The following is a 25,007-nucleotide window of genomic DNA, read 5'->3' as shown; positions in this document are numbered from 1 at the left end:
TACTATTTATATGGTAAATAGTCATTTTTCTTTCTTGTATTACTAAGCTTCTTATAGTTGAATTTGTGATAATTAACTTCATAAAGAAACAACTCCACAGTATATGAGTATGTGTTTATGTTAAGTTTTACCTGAATTTTTGCCTAATCTTTTTGTCATTCAAGTAAGAAAGAATGATGCTATACTGTATTATTCCTTTATTGTCTACAGATAATGGATTCTGAATTAATGCATAGTATTGTAGGAAGCTATCTTAAACCTCCAGAAAGAGTGTTTGTTCCATCATTTGCCCAGAATAATGAAACATCCCAGACTTACTGCTCTGCGAACTTAGAGGTTACCTCTCCTAAAATGCTTCATAGTCCAAATGGCCAAGGTAATTCTGTGTTTTTAATGTTTATTTATTTTGAAAGAGAGAGAGAGAGGGTGGGGGAGGGGCAGAGGGAGAAGGAGAGAGAGAATCCCAAGCAGGCTCCAGGCTGTCAGCGCAGAGCTGGCACAGGGCTCTATCCTATGACCGAGCTGAGCTGAGCCTAAATCAAGAGTCAGATGCTTAACAAAAACTGAGCCACCCAGTGCCCCAAATAACCAAGGTAACTCTAATTTACAATCTTATTTAAAATTGGGGAATGGTATAAAACATGTTATATAAAATTTTACATTAAAAAAAATTTTTTTAATGTTTATTTTTGAAAGAGAGACAGAGTGTGAATGGGGGAGAGGCAGAGAGAGAGGGAGACACAGAATCCGAAGTAGGCTTCGAGCTGTCAGCACAGAACCTGATGCAGGGCTCTAACTCCTGGATGGTGAGATCATGACTCATGGTCATGACCTGAGCTGAAGTTGGATGCTTAACTGACTGAGCCACCCAGGCTCCCCTAAAATTTTACATTTTTATGCAGAAAATAATATTATGTGTTTAATCTTAGTAAAACTATTAGTTTTGACTCGGTTGCTTAAAGTTTCTATAAACATAGATAAGTTATTTAATATTTTTTATTTTGGCCTTTTCAGCTATAAGGTGAAGATTAACCAGCTAGACACATATTACAATTTTATCCTAAAAAATCACTATAAAATAGGAAAATACTCTGAAGAATAAAAGGTCATATTTGGAATCCTTGTAAACTAGGTGATTAGAATAATAGTGAATTGAGTAAAGTTGTGTCTGATTCAAGGATTAAATTCAGAAATTGCCTGTTTCCAAAATTGTCCTTGAAAATTTTATGGGAAGTCCATACATTGTAAGTACATTGTAAGTATTGTCTTTTAAAATATAAACTTAGGAGAATCTCATAATTGAATTAGGAAAACATTTATGAATTTAGGCATACCTATGCCATACAAATTACCTGCTAAGATGCTATCACCTTGTTTTTTAATATTCTGTGATTATAGTTACCATTAATAAATAGACTAGCAGTGTGGTGTAAAAAGCTGTACGAAATATTCCAAATCAGCAAGCCAGGTATTGCATCTAAAGAGCAATAAATGTAATTTCTTGATCTCATTTTAAAAAACAAAACAAAAAACAAATGGTGATCTCTAGCAAACATCGTTCTAATTGGACATAAACTACAGGCATACCTTAGAGATATTGTGGGCTTGGTTCCAGACCACTGTAATAAAGTGAATATATCACAATAAAGTGAGTCAAATGCATTTTTTGGTTTCTCAGTGCATATAAAAGTTACATTTAGACTACACTGTAGTCTATTAATTTTGCAGTAGCATTGTCTAAAAAACAATGAACTACATATCTTAACTAAAAAATACTTCATTGCTAAAAAATGCTAAGCATCATGTGAGCTTTCAGTGAGTTATAATGACTGAACACAGATCACCGTAACAAATATAATAATCATGAAAAGTTTGAAATAGTACAAGAATTACCAAAATGTGACACAGAGACATGAAGTGAGCAAATGCTGTTGGGAAAATGACACTGGCAGATTTAATCAACACGGGGTTGCCACAAACCTTCAATTTGTAAAAAAAAAAAAAAAAAAGAAATGCAGTATCTGTTAAGTGCAATAAAGTGAAGCACAATAAGACCAAGTATGCCTGTATGTAAAAATTAACCTATAACCTATAACATTTACCTATATTCCATTCCCCTCTAGTTGTATACTTTGAAGTTATAACTGAATAGACATTATTACTTGAAATTTTTATAACTCTGAACTTATCTGAATCATCATGATATTAATATAGCTGAATAAAAATCACAGTAGTATATGTGTACCACTTAAAATCTTTCAAGCCTGATATGAATCAAACCACTAGGGTATAATTTTTTTTCTAGTGGAAGAAATTGTGTTCTAACTCATATGTTCTGATTATTAATACTGTAATCTTAGACAAAGAATCATAACGTGTTTGTGGTTAGCTAAACTGAACATATCAAGAACTGAGAAAAACCTTTAACATTAAACCTAAATTTCCATGTTAATTAGTGGATACTACATTTAAATTTTCTTTATCCATACTCAGACTCTTACGCCTCCTAGACTATATCTTTTTTAAGTCTTTTTATTTGAAGATATATATTTTATTGAACTAAATTGTGATTATTAGCTGTCTCAAACCTAGAAAATTACTACATACAATCACAAATATACTGTTTTTATAAGATATGTTAGAAAAAATTTGTCTCTCTTTAGAGTTTTAGTGAATTTTTTTGAGGAATATACATTACTTGTACGTTTTTCTGGCTTACTAACAAAAATATACTGTTACTTTTATATGATACTGTGTAAGTGTTCAAAAATTTTCATTAAAATAACAAGCAAATTTTTTTTCAACAGCTCTAATTTTAGCCTTAAAAACTCTTCAGGAAAAGATTCATCGTTTAGAGTTGGAGAGAACACAAGCTGAGGACAACCTGAACATTCTTTCCAGAGAAGCAGCACAGTATAAAGAGGCCTTGGAGAAAGAAACAAATGAGAGAAATCTGGTACACCAGGAACTGATAAAGCAGAAAAAAGGTAAGAAAATTCAATAGTTCTCAAAAACAAGGAATTATCAGAGTTTACAACTTGAAAATAATAAGCCCAGTCTAACATTTACTCAAATATCTTTTTTCTTATGTATATTCAAACCTTGAGGGCTTGTTCTCAATTTGATAATTTGCATTAAATGGATATAATATTGAGCTTACATATATTATCCCAGTTCATAAATTATTGAGATTAAAAGAAAAAATTAAGTTTTTAGACAAATTGTGTTTAGAAATTAGGACATTTTCAGAATACCAAAAAAATCTAGTTTTACCCATAATATAATTGAAATACTTTATATTTTCAGTCAACACTGATTTTTTTAAATTTGAAAATATAAAGCAACACTAGTAATTAAACAATACAGAAACCATAAAAATGAATACAATTCTTTTATTAACTTGAAAGGTTAATTAGAGGAAATGGACAGGTAAGTAGAGATTTCTGTGGAAATTACAAAAGAGCATCAGGACATAAGTTTTTAAATTTTAGAACATAAATTCTTTCGGAGCTCCTGGATTAAGTGTCCAACTTCAGCTCAGGTCATGATCTCACTGTCTGTGAGTTCAAACCCTGTGTCCGGCTCTGTGCTGACAGCTCGGAGCCTGGAGCCTGTTTTGGATTCTGTGTCTTCCTCTCTTTCTGCCCCTCCCCTGCTTGCCCTCTGTCTCTCTCAAAAATAAACATAAAAATTTTCAAAAAAAAAAAAAAAGTAAGTTATTTATATAAGTTTACTTCATAATGTGTAACTTTCTTTTCCCTTGTACTACATTCACCATCATAAATAAGGTTCAAATTTGTGTGTCAACTTACAAAAAGAGTGACGAAATGAGAAAAATTTTTCTGAGGTAATTGGACAAAAGTGGAAGAAACTGCTGAGGAAAGTAAAAAATTAAAGGATTAGAAGGGATTACTTCTTAGGACATTAACTATGCTGTCAGTAGTCAAGAGCAGAGGAAATGGGAATGGTAAAATGCATATACCCGAGTTTCCTGAAAGAGAAAACTATATAGATAAGAAAGAGACTTTAGGTCCTCTGTCATTTCCCAGGAACATCCAGGATTTCTATCATCCCACAAGTAAGTCACTGACATCTTACTCTTTCATAAGTGTACCCTGTGGATCTTTAGGGGGAGACAGTGTTAAACTAGTTATATGCACTTAATGAGAAATTCACAAAATGTGTGTCCATAACTCTTAGAGAGCCAGTATTAGAACTAAAGATTTCTTGAACTTCTAGGTCTTGATTGAATTTACATAATGTATTTCTCATGATAACCAAACCTGTAATCTATGTGATTATCAACACATTATTACTTTTTCGTTCTCACAGATATTACTGTACAGTTAAATTCTGCCCAGGTTCGCTGTACTCTTCTAGAGAAGCAACTAGAATATACAAAGAGAATGGTTCTCAATGTAGAGCGAGAGAAGAATATGATCCTAGAGCAACAGGTGAACATATTTTTATATGAATAAAATATAATTTAATATGTTTTGGGAGAATAATGTTATGGGAAGATTGTATTACAATCTTAAGTAGGATAAAGAGCTATATTGAGATTTCCACTTACATTGAAGCTGACTGGGTCATTGGACTAAGCTTTGTGTAGAAGGAAACAAGAAAAACTAGGCAAGATATTAAAAAAGAAGGAAAGAAGGGAGACAGGGAGGGAGGAAGAAAGGAAGAAAGGGAAAAAATACATAAAGGCATTGGAGAGTTAACTAAGTGATGAAAAATCACCAATTAAAAATTAATGGGTGTAGACTTAAATCCAAAGTGGTTGGCCTCCAAAGAGGTTGGCCTCTAGAGAGGCTAGTTTCAGGCCCTATCCTTCTTAGGGCATTTCTGATTCCAGAGATTCAACTGAGTGGCCAGATAATGCTTTTCAAAGCTATGGGGCTAAAGAAATTGAAGTTAGATTCCAGGGCCTAGCAAGAGTAGGAACCCTGATAGATCCATTGTGCTCCGAATGCTTTGTAGGGATGAACAAGAAAGAAAACAACCCAGATAAATCGATCAGAGTAATCCAGAAAATCTTAGTCTTTGAAATTGGATTGAAGTCATCCTGGATAGCTAATGTTCCTAGGGATCTGAAATTATTTCTACAAACCTTTCTTTGACGCAGTGAAAAACTTTCAGTCAAACATAACCAGGCAGAAGGAATTAAGACACTATGAGAGTTTCTTTCATTAGTGTTTTGTAGTTTTCAGAGTACAAGTCTTTGACCTGTTTGGTTAGGTTTTTTCCTAGGTATCTTACTGGTTTTGGTGCACTGCTGATGGGATTGATTCCTTAATTTCTCTTTATGCTGCTTCATTATTGGTGTATAGAAATGCAACAGATTTCTTCGAATTAGTAATCAAAAATCTCCCAAAAAACAAGAGTCCAGGGCAGGATGGCTTTCCAGGGGAATTCTACCAAACATTTAAAGAAGAGTTGACACCTATTCTATTGAAGCTGTTCCAAAAAATAGAAATGGGAGGAAAACTTCCAGACTCATTCTATGAAGCCAGCATTACCTTGATTCCAAAACCAAAGTCCCCACTAAAAGAGAACTACAGACCAATTTCCCTGATGAATATGGATGTAAAAGTCCTCAACAAGATACTAGCTAACCAGACCCAACAATACATTAAAAGAATAATTCACTATGACCAAGTGGGATTTATACCTGGGATGAAGGGCTGGTTCAATATCTGCAAATCAATTAATGTGATACATCGCGTTAATAAAAAGAAAGACAAGAACCACATGATCCTCTCAATAGATGCAGAGAAAGCATTTGACAAAATACAGCATCCTTTCTTGATAAAAACCCTCAAGAAAGTAGGGATAGAAGGATCATACGTCAAGATCATAAAAGCCATATATGAAGGACCCACCACTAATATCATCCTCAAGGGGGAAAAACTGAGAGCTTTCCCCTTAAGGTCAAGAACAAGACAAGGATGTAGGATGTCCACTCTCACCACTGTTATTCAACATAGTGTTGGAAGTCCTAGTCTCAGCAATCAGACAACACAAAGAAATAAAAGGCATCCAAATAGGCAAGGAGGAAGTCACTTTCACTCTTTGCAGACAATGTGATACTCTATCTGAAAAACCCAAAAGATTCCACCAAAAAACTGCTAGAACTGATCCATGAATTCAGCAAAGTCACAGGACATAAAATCAACGCACAGAAATCAGTTGCATTCCTATACACCAATAATGAAGCAACAGAAAGAGAAATCAAAGATTCAATCCCATTTACAATTGCACCAAAACTATAAAATACCTAGGAATAAACCTAACTAAAGAGGTGAAAAATCCATGCACTGAAAACTATAGAAAACTTATGAAAGAAATTGAAGAAGACACACCAAAAAATGGAAAAATATTCCATGCTCCTGGATTGGAAGAACAAATATTGTTAAAATGTCGATACTACCCAAAGCCACCTACATATTCAGTGCAATCCCTATCAAAATAACATCAGCATTCTCCACAGAGCTAGAACAAACAATCCTAAAATTTGTATGGAACCAGAAAAGACCCCGAATAGCCAAAGCAATCCTGAAAAAGAAAACCAAAGCCAGAAGCATCACAATCCCAGACTTCAAGATGTATTACAAAGCTGTAATCACCAAGACAGTATGGTGCTGGCACAAAAACAGACACTCAGATCAATGGAACAGAATAGAGAACCCAGAAATGGACCCACAAACGTATGGCCAACTAATCTCTGACAAAGCAGGAAAGAATATCCAATAGAATAAAGACAGTCTCTTCAGCAAATGGTGCTGGGAAAACTGGATAGCAACATGCAGAAAAATGAACCTGGACCACTTTCTTACACCATACACCAAAATAAGCTTAAAATTAATGAAAGATCTAAAAGTAAGACAGGAAGCCATCAAAATCCTCAAGGAGAAAGCAGGCAGAAACCTCTTTGGCCTTGGCCGCAGCAACTTCTTACTCAACACGTCTCCAGAGGCAAGGGAAACAAAAGCAAAAAAGAACTATTGGGATCTCCCTCATCAAAATAAAAAGCTTCTGCACAGCAAAGGAAATAATCAGCAAAACTAAAAGGCAACTGATGGAATGGGAGAAGATATTTGCAAATGACATATCAGATAAAGGGTGAGTATCCAAAATCTATAAAGAACTTATCAAACTCAACACCCCAAAAACCCCCACAAATAATCCAGTGAAGAAATGGGCAAAAGACATGAATAGACACTTCTCCAAAGAAGACATCCTGATGGCTAACAGACACGTGAAAAAATGCTCAACATCACTCATCACCAGGGAAATACAAATCAAAACCACAATGAGATACCACCTCACACTGGTCAGAATGGCTAACATTAACAACTCAGGCAACAACAGATGTTGGCGAGGGTGCAGAGAAAGGAGAATCCTTTTACACTGCTGGTGGGAAAGCAAACTGGTGCAGCCCCTCTGGAAAACAGTATGGAGTTTCCTCAAAAAATTAGAAATGGAACTACCCTACGGCCCAGCAATTGCACTACTAGGTATTTATCCAAGGGATACAGGTGTGCTGTTTTGAAGGGGCACATGCACCCCCATGTTTATAGGAGCACTATTAACAATAGCCAAAGTATGGAAAGAGCCCAAATGCCCATCGATGGATGAATGGATAAAGAAGATGTGGTATACACACACACACACACACATGCACACACAATGGAGTATTACTCGGCAATCAAAAAGAATGAAATGTTGCCATTTGCAACTACGTGGATGGAACTAGAGGGTATTATGCTAAGCAAAATTCGTCAGTCAGAGAAAGACAAATATATGACTTCACTCATATGAGGACTTTAAGATACAAAACAGATGAACATAAGGGAAGGAAAGCAAAAATAGTATAAAAACAGGGAGGGATAAAAACATAAGAGACACTTAAATATAGAGAAAAAACAGTCGCTGGGAGTGTTGTGGGAGGAGGGATGGGCTAAATGCCCTTCTTTAAGGGACATTAAAGAAGACACCTGTTGGGATGAGGTCTGTATGTTATACATAGGGGATGAATCAGTGGAATGTACTCCTGAAATCATTGTTGCACTCCTATGCTAACTAACTTGACTGTAAATTAAAAAAATAAAATAAAATAAAACCTGAAAAAAAAAGAAATGCAACAGATTTCTATACATTGATTTTGTATCCTGTTACTTCACTGAATTTGTTTATCAGTTCTAGCACTATTTTCATGGAGTCTTTTCAGGTTTTCTATATAAAGTATTATGTCATCTGCAAATATTAGAAGTTTTACTTCTTCCTTGATGAAACACTGATGAAAGAAATTGAAGATGACAGAAATAAATTGAAAAACAAACATTGTTAAAATGTCTATATTACCCGAAGCAATCTATACATTTAATGTAGTCTCTAGCAAAATACCAACAGCATTTTTCACAGAGCTAGAAGAAACAATCTTAAAATTTGTATGGAACCACAAAAAGACCAATGCAATCTTGAAAAAGGAAAGCAAAGCTAGAGGCATCACAATTCCATACTTCAAGTTATATTACACAGCTATAGTGATTAAAACAGTATGGTACTGGCACAAAAATAGACACATAGATCAATGGAACAGAATAGAAAACCCAGAAATGAACCCACAACTATATGGTCCATTAATCTTTGCCAAAACAGGAAAGAATATCCAACAGAAAAAAGATAGTCTCATCAATAAATGGTGTCGGGAGAGCTGGACACACAGAAGAATGAAACTGGACCACTTTATTACACCATACACAAAAATTAATTCAAAATGGATTAAAGACCTAAATGTGAGACAGGAAACCTTTAAAACCTAGAGGAGAACACAGGCAGTAACCTATTTGACATTGGCCATAGCAAACTTCTTTCTAGATATATCTCCTGAGGCAAGGGAGACAAAAGCAAAATAAACTATTGGGACTTCAACAAAATAAAAAGATCTGCCCAATGAAGGAAACAATCAACAAAATTAAAACGGAGCCTACAGAATGGGAGAAGATATTTGTCAACGACATATCTGATAAAGGGTTAGTATCCAAAATATACAAAGAATTTATAAAACACAACACTACAAAAATGAATAATCCAATTAAAAAATGGATAGAAGACATGAATAGACATTATGTCAGAGAAGACATCCAGATGGCCAACAGACATGTGAAAAGATGCTCAACATCACTGATCATCAGGGATATACAAATCAAAACTACAATGAGATATCACCTCTCATCTGTCAGAATGATTAAAATCAACAACACAAGAAACAGGTGTTGGCGAGGATGTGGAAAAAGGGGAACCCTCTTACACTGTTGGTGGGAATGCAAACTGGTGTAACCACCGTGGAAAATAGTATGGGGTCTCCTCAAAAAGTTAAAAATAGAACTACTCTACGATCTAGCAATTGCACTACTAGGTATTAACCAAAGAATACAAAAATACTAATCCAAAGGGATACATGCACCCTATGTTTATAGCAGCGTTATGTACAATAGCCAAATTATCAAAAAAGTTCACACACACACACACACACACACATACACACACATGAAAAATGGATAAAGAAGATTTGGGTGTTTGTGTGTCTATATATATAATGAGATATTACTTGGCCATAAAAAAGAATGAAATCTTGCCATTTGTAATGATATGGATGGAGCTACAGAGTATAATGCTAAGCAAAGTAAGTCAGAGAAAGACAAATACCATATGATTTTACTCATCTGTGGAATTTAAGATACAAAACCAATGAGCAAAGGAGGGAAAAGAGAGATACTAATCAAGAAAAAGACTCCAAACTGTAGAGAAAACTGATGGTTACCAGAAGAGAGGTGGGTGGGGAGATGGGTCAAGTGGTGAGAATTAAGGAGTGCACTTGTTGTGATGAGTACTGGGTGTTATATGGAACTACTGAATCACTATATTGTACATCCGAAACTAGCATACTGTATATTAACTAACTGGAATTTAAATAAATTATACTTAAAGGAAAAAAGACACTGAAAAGAAATAACATACATAACAGACTATATAAGCACTCTTACAAGTTAGCTCCAACTGGGTGCTGGCTCTGAAAGATAAAAACACAGACTTTAAAATAATTATACTTGCTATGATCGAGGAGATAAAAGATGATTGACATTTTCAACAAAGCATTGAAAACCATAAAATGACAGAGCAGATTTGAGAAAGAACCAAATAAAAATTATGGAACTGAAAATTATGGTATCTGAAACTTGAACTGAATGGATGGATCCAGCAGTAGATTGGAAGAGATAATCAGTGAATGAGAAGGCAAAATCATCCAGATCAGCAAAGAAACAAAATGAAAGTAAATTCAGAAAATAGATCAAGAGGCATAACTTAGAGTGTGAAGGTCAAACTTATGTGTAATTAGAGTTCCAAAAGGAAAGGAGAGAGAATGGGACATAAGCAATATTTGAAGAGATAGTGATAGAATTTTCCAAAAAGGGATTTTAAAAATCACACCACAGATTCAAGAAAACCAAACCTATAAAACCTATAAAGCTAAATCAGGAATAATAAAAATAAAAAGAAATATATACCTAGATACCTCATAATGAATAATAGGCATAAAATCCTAAAAGCTGCTGGGGGATAAAAGATTACATTCAAAGGGACAATTAAAGTGACATCTGACTTCTCAACTGAAAGTACTGAATTCAGAAGACAGATTGTGCGTGCCTGTGTGTGTGTGTGTGTGTGTGTGTGTGTATGAATAAGTCTAAATGAATATTGCATACAAGCAATTATAATGTTTTATGTGGCTTAAAGTTATATAAAGGATTAAAATTAATGAGAACGATAGTTTATAAATTAGGAAGGAGTAAATGTAGTTTAAAGTGTTGTAAGGTTTGGGGCAACTGGCTGGCTCAGTTGGAAGAGCATGCAGCTCTTGATCTCAGGATTGTGAGTTCAAGCCCTATGTTGGGTGTAGAGATTACTTAAAAATAAATTAAAGACTAAAATATAATATTGTGTTGTAAGGTTTTTGCATTGTTATGGAATGGTTCACATTACCAATCAATACTGTATTTTAATGGGTCAAGTATTTAATATTTTTCAAGGAACTATAAAAGTTGACTCCAAAATTTATATTAAAAAGTAAAGGTCCTAGAATAGCCCAAATATTTTGAAGAGTAAGGTGAGGTCTTGCTCTACTACATGTTGAAACACATTGTAATGCTATCAAAATTTACATATTTGTATGGATGGACAACCAGAATAAAGGAATAGAATAAACTCAGGGACAGACTCACTTACATGGAAATTATATACAACAAGGGTGCCATTGCAGATCACTGGAGGAAAGATAGACTGCAATGAATGGTTTTGGGAAAATTGATTAGCTACGTGAGAAAAAAAATGAAATTGGATGCCAGCCTTACATTATACACAAAAATCAATTCCAGATGGATTTAAGATTTACATGAAATCTTTGTAATTTTTAGAAGCAAATGCAGAACAATGTCTTGATGACTTAGGAATGGAGAAGGATTTCTTAAACAAGACAAAAAAGTAACTAAACAGCAGAAAAATGGGCACAGTATAGGAAAAAGGAAATCACAAATGGTCATACATTTATAAAAGAGTTATCATTCTCATTAGTAACTAGGAAAATGCAAATTAAAACCACAAGATACTATTGCACATCCACCAGATTGGAAAAAATGTAAAAGTCTGACAATTCTGAGTTGTGTAAATAAGGGTACAGCAACCAGAAGAGCAACCGCTTGATGAAGTTCACTTATTTTATCTTCTAAAATAACCTCAAAATTCCTATTGTAGCTAAGTATTGTTGATCAGTGACTTTTAACAGTTTTAAATGTTTTTATTGAGTTATAATTTACATATGAAATGCACAGATCTGATAAATAAGTATATAATCCACAGCCCTATCAGACAATAGAAATTCTCTCATATCTCTGTCAAGATATTTCCTGCTTTCTCCCAACTACCAACAAGACAACTACTATGCTGATTTATTCTACCTGAGAGTTTTTGCCTGTCTCAGAATTTCATATAATTGGATCATAGGAAATGTACTGTCTTGTTTAGCATAAAGTTTTTTATTAATCCATGTTGTCTGTATCAATAGCTTTTGCTTTTTATTGCTTATAGAATTTATTACATAGATGTAAGCATGATTTGCTTATTTGTTTTTGTTTTGTTTTTAATTTACTACTATTATTATTATTTTTAATTTACATTCAAGTTAGTTAGCATATAGTGCAACAATGATTTCAGGAGTAGATTCCTTAATGTCCCTTACCCATTTAGCCCATCCCCCCTCCCACAACCCCTCCAGCAACTTTCTGTTTGTTCTCTGTATTTAAGAGTCTCTTATGGTTTGTCCCCCTCCCTGTTTTTACATTATTTTTTTAATTTTATTTTTAAAATTTACATTCAAACTAGCATGTAGTGCAATGATGATTTCAGGAGTAGATTCCTCAATGCCCCTTATCCATTTACCCATCCCCCCTCCCACAACCCCTCCAGTATATTTAAGTGTCTCTTATGTTTTTATCCCTCCCTGTTTTTATACTATTTTTGCTTTCCTTCCCTTATGTTCATCTGTTTTGTATCTTAAAGTCCTCATATGAGTGAAGTCATATATTTGTCTTTCTCTGACTGACGAATTTTGCTTAGCATAATACCCTCTAGTTCCATCCACGTAGTTGCAAATGGCAACATTTCATTCTTTTTGATTGCCGAGTAATACTCCATTGTGTGTGCATGTGTGTGTGTGTGTGTGTATACCACATCTTCTTTATCCATTCATCCATCGATGGGCATTTGGGCTCTTTCCATACTTTGGCTATTGTTAATAGTGCTCCTATAAACATGGGGGTGCATGTGCCCCTTCAAAACAGCACACCTGTATCCCTTGGATAAATACCTAGTAGTGCAATTGCTGGGCCGTAGGGTAGTTCCATTTCTAATTTTTTGAGGAAACTCCATACTGTTTTCCAGAGGGGCTGCACCAGTTTGCTTTCCCACCAGCAGTGTAAAAGGATTCTCCTTTCTCTGCACCCTCGCCAACATCTGTTGTTGCCTGAGTTGTTAATGTTAGCCATTCTGACCAGTGTGAGGTGGTATCTCATTGTGGTTTTGATTTGTATTTCCCTGGTGATGAGTGATGTTGAGCATTTTTTCACGTGTCTGTTAGCCATCAGGATGTCTTCTTTGGAGAAGTGTCTATTCATGTCTTTTGCCCATTTCTTCACTGGATTATTTGTGGGGGTTTTTGGGGTGTTGAGTTTGATAAGTTCTTTATAGATTTTGGATACTCACCCTTTATCTGATATGTCATTTGCAAATATCTTCTCCCATTCCATCAGTTGCCTTTTAGTTTTGCTGATTATTTCCTTTGCTGTGCAGAAGCTTTTTATTTTGATGAGGGAGATCCCAATAGTTCTTTTTTGCTTTTGTTTCCCTTGCCTCTGGAGACGTGTTGAGTAAGAAGTTGCTGCGGCCAAGGCCAAAGAGGTTTCTGCCTGCTTTCTCCTTGAGGATTTTGATGGCTTCCTGTCTTACTTTTAGATCTTTCATTAATTTTAAGCTTATTTTGGTGTATGGTGTAAGAAAGTGGTCCAGGTTCATTTTTCTGCATGTTGCTATCCAGTTTTCCCAGCACCATTTGCTGAAGAGACTGTCTTTATTCTATTGGATATTCTTTCCTGCTTTGTCAGAGATTAGTTGGCCATACGTTTGTGGGTCCATTTCTGGGTTCTCTATTCTGTTCCATTGATCTGAGTGTCTGTTTTTGTGCCAGCACCATACTGTCTTGGTGATTACAGCTTTGTAATACATCTTGAAGTCTGGGATTGTGATGCTTCTGGCTTTGGTTTTCTTTTTCAGGATTGCTTTGGCTATTCGGGGTCTTTTCTGGTTCCATACAAATTTTAGGATTGTTTGTTCTAGCTCTGTGGAGAATGCTGGTGTTATTTGGGTAGGGATTGCTATTTGTTTTTATTTTGATTGACATCTGGCTTGTTTTCTGTTTGGGGATAGGATGAATAAAGCTATTATGAATATTCTTGTACAAATCTTTTGTGGATGTATGTTTTATTTCTTTTGGGTAAATATCTAGTAATAAAATTGTGATGCCACAGGTAAGTGCATGTTTAACTTTATAAGAAACTTCTAAACTGTTTTCCAAAATATTTTTCTTTAGAAGTTATTGGTTTGCATTTTTCTGTGTGCTCCATCTGGAATTTTTGTATGCCGAGAGAAAATGTTGAAGGTTACATTTCTTTTCATGTGGATGTCCAGTTTTTCCAGCACCATTTGTTACAATACTATCCTTTCTCCCATTGAATTGTATTGGCAGCTTTGTGTATAGTTGATTGACTATATAGATAAAGTCTGTTTCTGGGACCCTGTATACCATGTAGCTGTAAAGTAAGTCTTGAAATCAAGTAATGCAAATCTTCCCACTTTGTTCTTTTTGAAGATTATTGTGGTTATTATAGATCCTTTGCACTTCTATAAACATTTTATATTCAGTGTGGCATTTTCTAAAAAATAAGTCTTCTGGGATTTTGTCTGTGGTCTTGTTAAATCTGGAGATCATTTGGAGGAAAATTGACATCTCAAAAATATCTAATCTGTCAATCTATGAGTATGATGTAATTCTCCGTTTATTTCAGTCTTTACTTTCTCTTTGTTGTGGTTTGTAGTTTTTAATGAGGTCTTACATCTCTTGTTAAATTTATCTCTAAGAATTTAATGTTTTCTTAATGCTATGATGAACAGTATCATTTCCTCCCATTTTTCTGTTACTAGTAAAATTAATATTTGTGTGACTTTGCATCCTGTAGTCTTGCTAATTTGTTTGTTCCAGTAGTTTTCAATTTTTTAGGCATTTTCAGTATACATAATCCTATCATCTATGGATAAAGACAGTTTTATTTCTTCTTTTCCAATCTTTATGGCTTTTATTTCCTTTTTTCACCTTATTGCACTGGCTATTACAGCTAATACACTTTAAGTAGAAGTAGTAAAGACTGTCATCCTTGCTTTGTTTCTGATCTTTGGGGAAAGATGCCAATCTTTCACTGTTAACTATGATATTATCTATAGGTTATTCGTAGCTCTCCCTTATGAAGTTGTGGAAATTACCTTCTGTTCTTAGTTTGCTGAAAGTTTTTGTCATGAATGAGTATTGAATTTTGTTAATTGCTTTTTCTGCATCTCATCAGATGGGTCATATGATTTTTCTCCTTTATTCTGTTAATATGGTAAGTTACATTATTTGATTTTCAAATGTTAATCGATGTTGCATTCTTGGTATGGACCCCAACTGATTTTGATACATTATTCTTTTTCTACATTCCTTGATTCAGTTTGCTAAATTTTTGCCTAAGTATTTTTGTGACTGTATCTTTGAAGGATCTTTGTAATTTTCTCATAATGTCTGTCTAGTTCTGGTGTCATGGTTTTGTTGCCCTTGTAAAATTACTTGGAAAGATCTCTTGTTCTGTTTCCTGAAAGACCTTGTATAAGACTAGTGTTATTTCTTCCTTAAATGTTTGATAGAATTTAAATTTGATAGAAGCCATCTGGATCTGGAGTATTCTTGTGGACAGTTTTTAAATTATGAATTCAATTTATTTACCAGATATAGGGCTACTTGGATTTTTCTGTTTCTTTTTGTGTCTTTAGAGATGTCCCTTCTTTCATTTCTGATATTACTAATTTATAATTTTACTCTTTTAAAAATTATCCATCTACCTATCACTTCTATAAATTTTATTGATTTTTTCAAAAAAAGCAACATTTTTTTTGAGAAAGCATCTTTTTTTATTTCTTTTTTTTCCTTTTTGTTAATTTAAATTCCAGTTAGTTAACATACAGTGTAGTATTGATTTCAAGAGTAGAATTTAGTGATTCATTACTTGCATATAATACCCACTGCTCATCTCAACAAGTGCCCTCCTTAATGCCCATCACCCATTTAGCCCACCCCCCTCCAGCAACCTTCAGTTTGTCCTATGTATTTAAGAGTCTAATGGTTTGCCTCCCTCTCTGTTTTTATCTTCTTTTTCCTTTTCCTTCCCTTCCCCTACATCTGTTGCAAGAAAATAACTTTTTATTTATAGTTTTTTGTTATTTCCTACATAATTGATTTCCATTTTATTATTTCCTTCCTTATTGATTTTAAAACTTTTATTCTTTCTCTTAAATGTTGCCATTTTATGATGAAAGCTACTGAGTTCACTCTTAACCGCTTTACTTGCCTCCCACAGAGCTTGATGTTTTGTTTTGTTTTGTTAATTTTAGAGAGAGAGCAAGACAGGGAAAGGGGAGGAAGGGTGGGTGGAGAGAGAGAGAGAGAAAGAGGGAGAGGGAGAATCTTAGGCAGGCTCAGAGCGGAGCCCAATGCAGGGCTTGATCCCTCAACCCTCAGATCATGACCTGAGCCGAAATCACGAGTAGATCACTCAACCAACTGAGCCACCCAGGCACCCCAGATGTTTTGTGTTTTTCTTGTCATTCAGCTAAAAAATATTTTCTAACTTCTCTAGTGATTTCTTTTTAAATTTTATTGACTTCTCTTCCTCCTGATACTTCTCTCCTCTTTGCAGTAGCTGTTGTACAAGTTAAAATATGCGTTTTTAACTAAACCAGTTGGCCAAGAATTAGTATTAAAACATTTCAATATGATGTACAATCCTTACTACAGTGTGATTCCACTTGTCCCCTTTGTGCTACAGTTTTCATAATTTTATTTCTGTATGTGTTATAAAACTCACGCTACATCAGTATTATTTTTGCTTTAAAAGGTTGTCCTTTAAAGAAAATTTAAAGAAATAAGATGGAATATGTATCTATTCACATTTTTACCATTTCCAATGTTTTTCTTTCTTTGTGTAGGTATGATCTTATGTCTGGTGTCATTTCCTTCAGTCCAAAGTACATCCTTTAAAAGTATGCTGAGAATTCTCTTAGCATATATTTTTCTGGACAAGTCCTTCCTTCACTATTATTGGTGAAGGATATTTTCACTGGATATAAAATTCTAGTTGGCAGCTTTTGTTCTCTCAGCACATTAAAAATGTGATCTCAATTGTCTTCTGAATTTCATAGCTTCTAATGAGAATTTTTATCTTCATTCCTCTGTGCATAATGAATCATCACTTCTCAGACTGCTTCTAAGGTTTTCCCTTTATCACTGGTTTTTAGTAATTTGATAATGATGTGCCCAAATATGGTTTTCTTTGTACTTACTCTGCTTGGGTTTTTTAATTTGTTATTATTATTCTTGGATCTGTCCAGTAATATTTTTCATCAAATTTGGAAAATTTTGGGGGCTTCTGGGTGGCTCAGTTGGTTAAGCATCCAACTTTGGCTCAGGTCACGATCTCACAGTCTGTGAGTTCCAGCCCCGCGTCAGGCTCTGTGCTGACAGCTCAGAGCCTGGACCCTGCTTCAGATTCTGTGTCTCCCTCTCTCTATGCGCCCCCCCCCCATCTGACACTCTGTCTCTTTCTCTCTCAAAAATAAACATTTTAAAAATGGTAAATTTTTAGCCATTGTCATAACTTCAAATAATTATTTTTGCCTGAATAATTCTTCTCTCCTTCTCTCCCTCTGTAATGCCAGTTGATATTAGACCACAGGTCACTGAGACTGTTTATTGCTTGTTTCAGTTTTTTGTTTTTTAATATTCTTTATTCTTTAGAGCAGTGTTAAGTTTATAGAAAATTGAGCAGCCAGTATAGAAAGTTTTCATATACCCCCTGCCTCCTCACAGTTGCCCCTATTATTAGTACCTTTCATTAGTGTGATAATAAATAACCATTACAAAACAATGTATAGATGTGAAAATATATGTATAACTTTCCTTTTCTCCAGTTTCTCTATATACTTTATTTCTCTGATAGCTGATTTTCTGTGTTATAATTAAAAGATATATCAATGTGTAGGTTTGGTCACCCTACAAATAACAGTTTATTTAATATATGTTTCACTGATGATGTTTTCCTTAGTAGAAATGTCATATAAACATACATAGAAGAGTTTGTTTCATTGATGCTAATATAGCTCATTTTTTAATATTATGTTTGTTTTTTAAAAGTATTTTTATTTTTCTGTTTTTTACTCATAAGCACCTATGTACATGTATATACATGTTTCTTATGACAGATTTATTGTGCTTTAATTCTCAGAAGTTGTATTATTCTTGAGCCATTGGCATTACTTGCCAAATTCAGGTTTTGTTTTTATCCTTTCCAGGCCCAGCTTCAAAGGGAAAAAGAGCAAGATCATATGAAGCTGCAAGCAAAACTTGAAAAGCTTGATGTCTTAGAAAAAGAATGTTTTAAACTTACAGCAACTCAGAAAACTGCTGAGGTAAGCTTCCATTTGTTTCTTTGAAGTGATGATGCCAGGAATAAATCTTTAGTATTAAGCATTATTGGCCCTATATGTGAATATACAGTAAATCTGATTTATAAAACTTCTTTAACAGCTCTTAGTAATCCAGATATGATTTTCTGCCTGTGGAGATGAAAAGTTAATGCATTCTGTCATGGCATGAATGAGCTTGCCTTTTGATGTAAAATTGTAATTTGGGCTTCTTCTGAAATGGCAGAACATTTTCATTAGTCAGATAATTTGCCTAAAGGATATTGAAAAGATTGACTTTCACCACTTACAGTCAAGTCTATCCTATATCCCATCCTGAAATGCCCTCTCCTTTCTCCACCCAAATTTTCTTCATTTCATAAGACCTTCTTCAGGTCCTGCTTGAGTTCTCCAATTCTCAGGAAGCTCTCCCTTTGAAATAGTACTGTCTTCACACTCTGAACCATAGCATGGATATAAGATGAAATACATATGTATATTATATATAAAATACATATATATATGTATGAGTGTGTATATAGTCTGAGTCAAATTATATTCATTGTTTTGTTGTTTAATTGTTTCATGTATATTACTTTTGTTTCCTTACATACAGTGTAAACTGTTAAATAACAAGGAACATATCTTATGCTTTTTTCATATTTTAAAAATTTAGTTATAACTGAAAAAAACATTATGTTAGTTTCAGGTGTACAACCTAATGATGACCACAATAAGTCTAATTAATATCCCTCACCATACATTGTCACAAAATTGTTTTTCTTTTTTTTTTTAAAGGTTTTATTTAAACTTCAGTTAGTTAACATACAGTGTAATATTAGTTTCAGGTATGCAATATAGTGATTCTGCAGTCCCATACATCAGCTGGTACTCATCACAACAAATGTGTCTTTAATCTCCATCACCTCCATCCCTCCCCCCATCTCCCTTCCGCTAACCATCAGTTTGTTCTCTATAGTTAAGTCTTTTTTTTTTTTTTATTTGTTTTATTTATTTTTTTAGAGAGAGAGAGAGAATGCTAGCAGGGGAGGGGGTCAAAGAGAAAGAGAGAGAATCTTAAGCAGGCTCCATGCTCAGCTCAGAGCTTGTTATGGGGCTCGATCCCACAACCCTGGTATCACAACCTGAGCCAAAATCAAGAGTCGGGCGCTCAACCAACTGAGCCACCCAGGCTCCCCAAGAGCCTATTTTTTACTTTATCTCTCTTTTTTTTGTTGTTCATTTGTTTTATTTATTTATTTTTTAAAAATGTTTATTTATTTTGAAAGAGAGAGAGCAGGGGTGGGGCAGAGAGAGAGAATCTCAAGCAGGTTCCACACTGTCAATGCAGAGCCTGACGCAGGGTTCATCTCACAAACCATAATATCATGACCTGAGCCGAAATCAAGAGTTGGATGCTTACCCAACTGAGCCACCCAGGCACCCGTTTTATTCCTTTAATTCCACATATGAGTGAAATCGTATCATACAGTATTTGTCCTTCTCTGACTTTTTTCACTTAGCATTATACTCTCTAGCTCCATCCACATCATTGCAAATGGCAAGATTTCATTCTTTTTTTATGGTTGAGTAATATTCCTGTGTGTGTGTGTGTGTGTGTGTGTGTGTGTGTGTGTGTGTGTGTGTGTGTACATGCCACATCTTCTTTATCCATTCAACAGTCGTGAACCCTTGGGCTGTTTCCATAATTTGGCTGTTATAGTAATGCTGCTATAAACATAGGGGTGCACATGTCCCTTTGAATTAATATTTTTGTATTCTTTGGTTAGATACCTAATAATGCAATTTCTGGGTAGTTCAATTTTTAACTTTTTTTTTTTTAATTTTTTTAATGTTTATTTTTGAGAGAGAAAGTGACAAAATGCGAGCAGGGGAGGGGCAGAGAGTGAGAGAGACACAGAATCCAAAGCAGGCTCCAGGCTTTGAGCAGTCAGCACAGAGCCCTACTTGTGGCTCAAACCCATGAACTGTGAGATCATGACCTGAGCCAAAGTCGGACGCTTAACCGACCGAGCCACCCAGGCGCCCCTATTTTTAACTTTTTGAGGAAACTCCATACTGTTTTCCAGAGTGGTCGCACCAGTTTGCATTCCCACCAACAGTGCAAGAGGGTTCCCCTTTCTCCACATTCTCACCAACACCTGTTGTTTCTTGTGTTGTTGATGTTAGCCATTCTGACAGGTATGAGGTGATATCTCATTGTAGTTTTGATTTGCATTTCCCTGATGATAAGTGATGTTGAGCATCTTTTCATGTGTCTTTGGTCATCTGGATGTCTCCTTTGGAAGAATGTCTATTCATGTCTTCTACCCCTTTACTTGGATTATTCATTTTTGTGGTGTTGAGTTTTATAAGTTCTTTGTATATTTTGAATACTAACCCTTTATCAGATATGTCACTGGCAAATATTTTATCCCATTCTGTAGGTTGCCTTTTAGTTTTGTTGATTGTTTCCTTCACTGGACAAAAGCTTTTTATTATGATATATTCTATATATTATATTTATTATATGTCTTCCTATGAATTCCCTCTGCCAACAACTGCACCCTTATAATATGCACACAGTAGAAATTTATTGTGATTTGTCTATGTTTTGAATGAAACACTGAGACCCAAGCTATAATTGTTTGACCTTCTAGACCTCAGAAGTTTCATCATTACAATTTTGTTGCTGGAAGTTAATGTCTTTGCATGTACATTCTTTGCTTTCCCTTTGTTCCTCTTATATGTAATAGCAGATAAAGAAGCATAGGAAGGAAGCCAGGAAAAATCTTAGCATCTTTTGCCCTTTATTTTTCTTTCTTTCTGTTTAATTTGCTGAACTATTAAGAATCAAGACTCCAAACACTCTATTTGGAAAAAGAACAAAGGATATTTGACTCTAGGTTTTATATAACAATCCCAGGTTTTTTTGTTCTTTTGCAGGGCAAGATTAAACATTTAGAAGAAAAACTTAAGGAAGAAGAACATCATCGTAAGCTATTTCAGGACAAAGCATCAGAAGTAAATAGAGCATTATATTATGTATCAAAATAAACCACAGATTATTTATTATACTTATTTTTCATTGTCTGAAGCCTATAATTTCTGCTTCATTGCTTGTTAGTTTTGTCTCTTTTTGCTATACTAATGAAATTCTTAGTAAGTCAGCCAGTATATTTATATACTTGGATGCACTGCCAAGAGAGGTCTTATAGTCTTGAAATTTTGACATATATCTACGAAAGAATTCCTGATATAGATTTTCAGTTGATTGGTATACGTGTATTAAGTAATGCATTCTCTCATAAACAGAAAATGGTTGTAATTATCAATAGACTTAGTAGCTTTCACATACAAAAAATATTTGGAGTTTTCTTCCTCAGAAAGCATTTTTGTCTTTATAAACTGAGATTTTTATAAACTTGATTTCTCATTATAATGTCTTTGAAGAGCTTATTAAAAATCAGTTTTATAAAGCTTGTTCTTTAATATTGTAGCTTCAAACTGGACTTGAAATCAGTAGAATTTTAATGTCTTCAGTATCAAATAAAAAATGCTCCAAGAAGAAGAAGAAATCTTCAAAGGTAGGCAGATACTTTATTCTTATTTGCTAATGTCTATTTCTTTACTCTTCTAATATTTATATCTATCCATTTCCAAAAAGAATTTGAAGAGATTTATAATAAAAGACATGCAATAATGCTATGAAATGTGGATTAAAACATAAGTTGAGTGATGATGGTTTTAGGTTTGAGGATAGAATATTCTATAAAACCTAGGTTAAAGAAAGTATCCATAGTTGAGCACAAAACCTAGTTCCAAGCTTGCTTGACAATCAAAGCAACAAGGAGCATGTAACGGTCAGTATATCTGTCTTTGTGAAATAACAATAGCATTCCAATTTTTCCAGAGAGACAGACATTTTTCTAGTTCTAGACTCTTTTTTTTTTCAGTTTGTACAACTTTATTGAAGAAAAATAAATCAGTTACTAGCAGAGCTATTAGTTGATTACTCATCCATTGACAGCTTGTATCATTTATTTAATGCTGTATTAAATGGTGTATTGGAAGATAGATTAACGAATAGCTCCAAGTCTCCTAACAATTTAAATGAAAATTTAAAAATGTTTGAGACCCCATTTTGGAATACAAAGGGTATTTGGCTTCCAGTTTCCATTCTCTATAGAACAAGAGCATGTCATTCCTATATTAACATGCATAAAATACATCACATTTTCTGTTCTGCTGATGCCATAAATTAATACCAATTCTCCAGTCACATCAGTTTTTTTTAATGTTTATTTAGTTTTGAGAGAGAGAGAGAGAGAGAGAGAGGCAGAGTGCAAGTGGGAGAGGGGCAGAGAGAGAGAGAAAGAGACACAGAATCTGAAACAGATTCCAGGCTCCCAGCTGTCAGCACAGAGCCCTACGCTGGGCTTGAACCCATGCACTGCAAGATCATGACCTGAGCCGAAGTCGGACCCTGAAGCAACAGAACCAACCTAGGTGCCCCCCCAGTCACATCATTTTTGAGCATAAAGTATCTCCAACAGTAGAAGGTTTAAAAAAAGAATGGGTACTTGAATAATGCTGCTTCCTTTGATGTGACAACCGAGCATCCACCTCCCTCCTGCTCAGGTGATTTCTTCAGTGTATTAGAGCAGTGCAGGATGGTTTTAGTCTCATAACCAAGTTAGAGTAAAGACACTGGCCACATAATACACATGCTTCTTTTTAAAAAAAAACAATTCTGAATCTTGGGCAACTGTTCCCTTATAACTACTTTTTAGTTTCTAAAAGCAGTTGTTGTCCAAAGCTGGTCTTTGTCAGATGAGTATGCAAATGAATGGAGGGAGATAAACAAAAAATAACATTTTAAAAGATGAAGTCTGATAAGGGAGTAGCCAGATAAGAAAATCAAAAAAGGAACAGTAATTTAAAGTTTATTCCAGCTATAATGCAGGCTATTCTGACTTTAAGGTAGCATCACATAGCATACTACTGAGCCCATTTCCAGGATACTCTGTTGTACTTCTATTTTATAGATCCGTGCAGTCTCTGGCACTAGGGTGTCATCTGGGTTTGGATCATATAGCAGGGAACAAATGGATAATTTATAAATAATTAAAGCAGGAGATCACTGTGATCTTCGAATATCAAGGCAAATGCTACCAATCCTGTAGTATTTGAAAAATATTGATTGATAAATTCTTCTTGTAAATGCAACCTTAGGTGGTTTCAAGGAAGAGTCTATAGGAAAACGAATTGTCAAAAAGGATACACTGCCTCAATATGGGCCATCATTAGGTCCCATAATTGTGGCTTGCTGATGAAACATATCTTCCCCAACTGGACCTGCAGAACACTGTGCTAGAGGGTCATGGGCCAAATCACTCTTATTAATCCATTTCAATCCCATAACTTGTGCTTTTTGCCTGGCCCCTCACTTTCTCAATGGGGGCTCAAAGACTGGACCAAAACTCTTGATTATCTAGGCACAGGGAAGGATTGTCTTTTTGTCTCCCACTGGCTCTGCCAGACACAGGCACAGAGGGAGGGGCCAGGGCTTCCCTCAAGCTGCCCCTAGTACTAAACTCAGAGAAATGTATTCTGCAATACTTTATAAAAGTGGCACTAAATGACACAACAGATGATAACAATACAATAGATCCTGGAAGCAGTTTTATATAATCTAAGGTCACCAGAACCCATTTGTTAGAAGCACAGTAATAATTGTCTGTCAGTTCAGATCTTGGGAACACAGAAACTCCTCAGATTGGAAAAGTAGTAATTATACACAGTTGAAAATTTAGTACTATCAATAAATACAATAAAAAATCAGTGACAACTCTGCAGATGAAAATAAATCCCAATCTAAGCGAGGCCTTTAAGAATTCATAAGTGACACTGTTCTTAAGACTGAGAAAAAAAAAAGATGCCTACGTATCTTGCTACTTCTGGTAAAGAATAAAAATACTTACATCCTTATTTGGTCCAGCTCATCCTGCTTTGCTATCAGTGATTAAGCTGTAGTACATCTATAACATGAAATACTACACAGAAATAAAAAGAATGTGTTGATATTTGGTGGATCCTATTGAAGGAGATTTGGATCGTTTTCAGTTTTTGACTATCACAAATAAAGCTGTTATGAACATTTGCATATAGGTTTTTGTGTGAGCGTAGGTTTTAATTTTTCTGGGATAAATATCCAAGAGTATAATTGCCAGGTCATATGAGAAGTACATGTTTAGTTTTACAAGAAATTTCCAAATTGTTTTCCAAAGTGGCTATATTATTTTGTATTCCTACAAGTGATGCATGAGTGATCTGGCTTCTCTGTATGTTTGCCAGCATTTGTTGTTGTCACTGTTCTCCATTTTGGCCATCCTGTTAGCTGTGTAGTGATATTTCATTGTAACTTGCATTTTCCTAATGGCTAATGTGTTGCAGATCTTTTCATGTATTTATTTGCCGTACATATGACCTTTTCAGCAAAATGTCTATCCATATTTTTTGCTTCTTTCTAATCAGATTGTTCACTGTTGAGTTTCGAAACTTCTTCATATCATAAATGTCTTAAAAAATTTTTTTGTTTACTCTTTTTCCTTCGTTAATATTTA

The 25,007-nt window shown here is 34.6% G+C and overlaps 1 protein-coding gene and 1 pseudogene across 4 annotated transcripts in view; one reads left to right on the top strand and one right to left on the bottom strand.

Moving 5' to 3' along the window:
- CEP57L1 (centrosomal protein 57 like 1) overlaps positions 1–25,007 on the top strand; it is a 75,611-nt gene that overhangs the window by 45,815 nt on the left and 4,789 nt on the right. For 3 of the 4 annotated variants that reach the window (XM_027057139.2, XM_053222395.1, XM_015065338.3), the window contains 6 exons: positions 211–376; positions 2,808–2,987; positions 4,333–4,454; positions 18,271–18,387; positions 21,328–21,405; positions 21,882–21,968. In XM_027057139.2, coding sequence (XP_026912940.1) covers positions 214–376; positions 2,808–2,987; positions 4,333–4,454; positions 18,271–18,387; positions 21,328–21,405; positions 21,882–21,968 — 747 coding nt within the window. In that variant the 5' untranslated portion in view covers positions 211–213. The remainder of the gene's footprint in view (positions 1–210; positions 377–2,807; positions 2,988–4,332; positions 4,455–18,270; positions 18,388–21,327; positions 21,406–21,881; positions 21,969–25,007) is intronic. The other variant, XM_027057140.2, reaches the window with a different exon arrangement.
- On the bottom strand, positions 23,371–24,402 carry LOC113598732 (ubiquitin-conjugating enzyme E2 D3-like; annotated as a pseudogene).

This window comes from Acinonyx jubatus, chromosome B2 (assembly GCF_027475565.1).
Source record: "Acinonyx jubatus isolate Ajub_Pintada_27869175 chromosome B2, VMU_Ajub_asm_v1.0, whole genome shotgun sequence".
Lineage (NCBI taxonomy): Eukaryota > Metazoa > Chordata > Mammalia > Carnivora > Felidae > Acinonyx > Acinonyx jubatus.
Note: the sequence above shows the minus strand (reverse complement) of the source record. Positions and strands in the feature narration are given on the sequence as shown.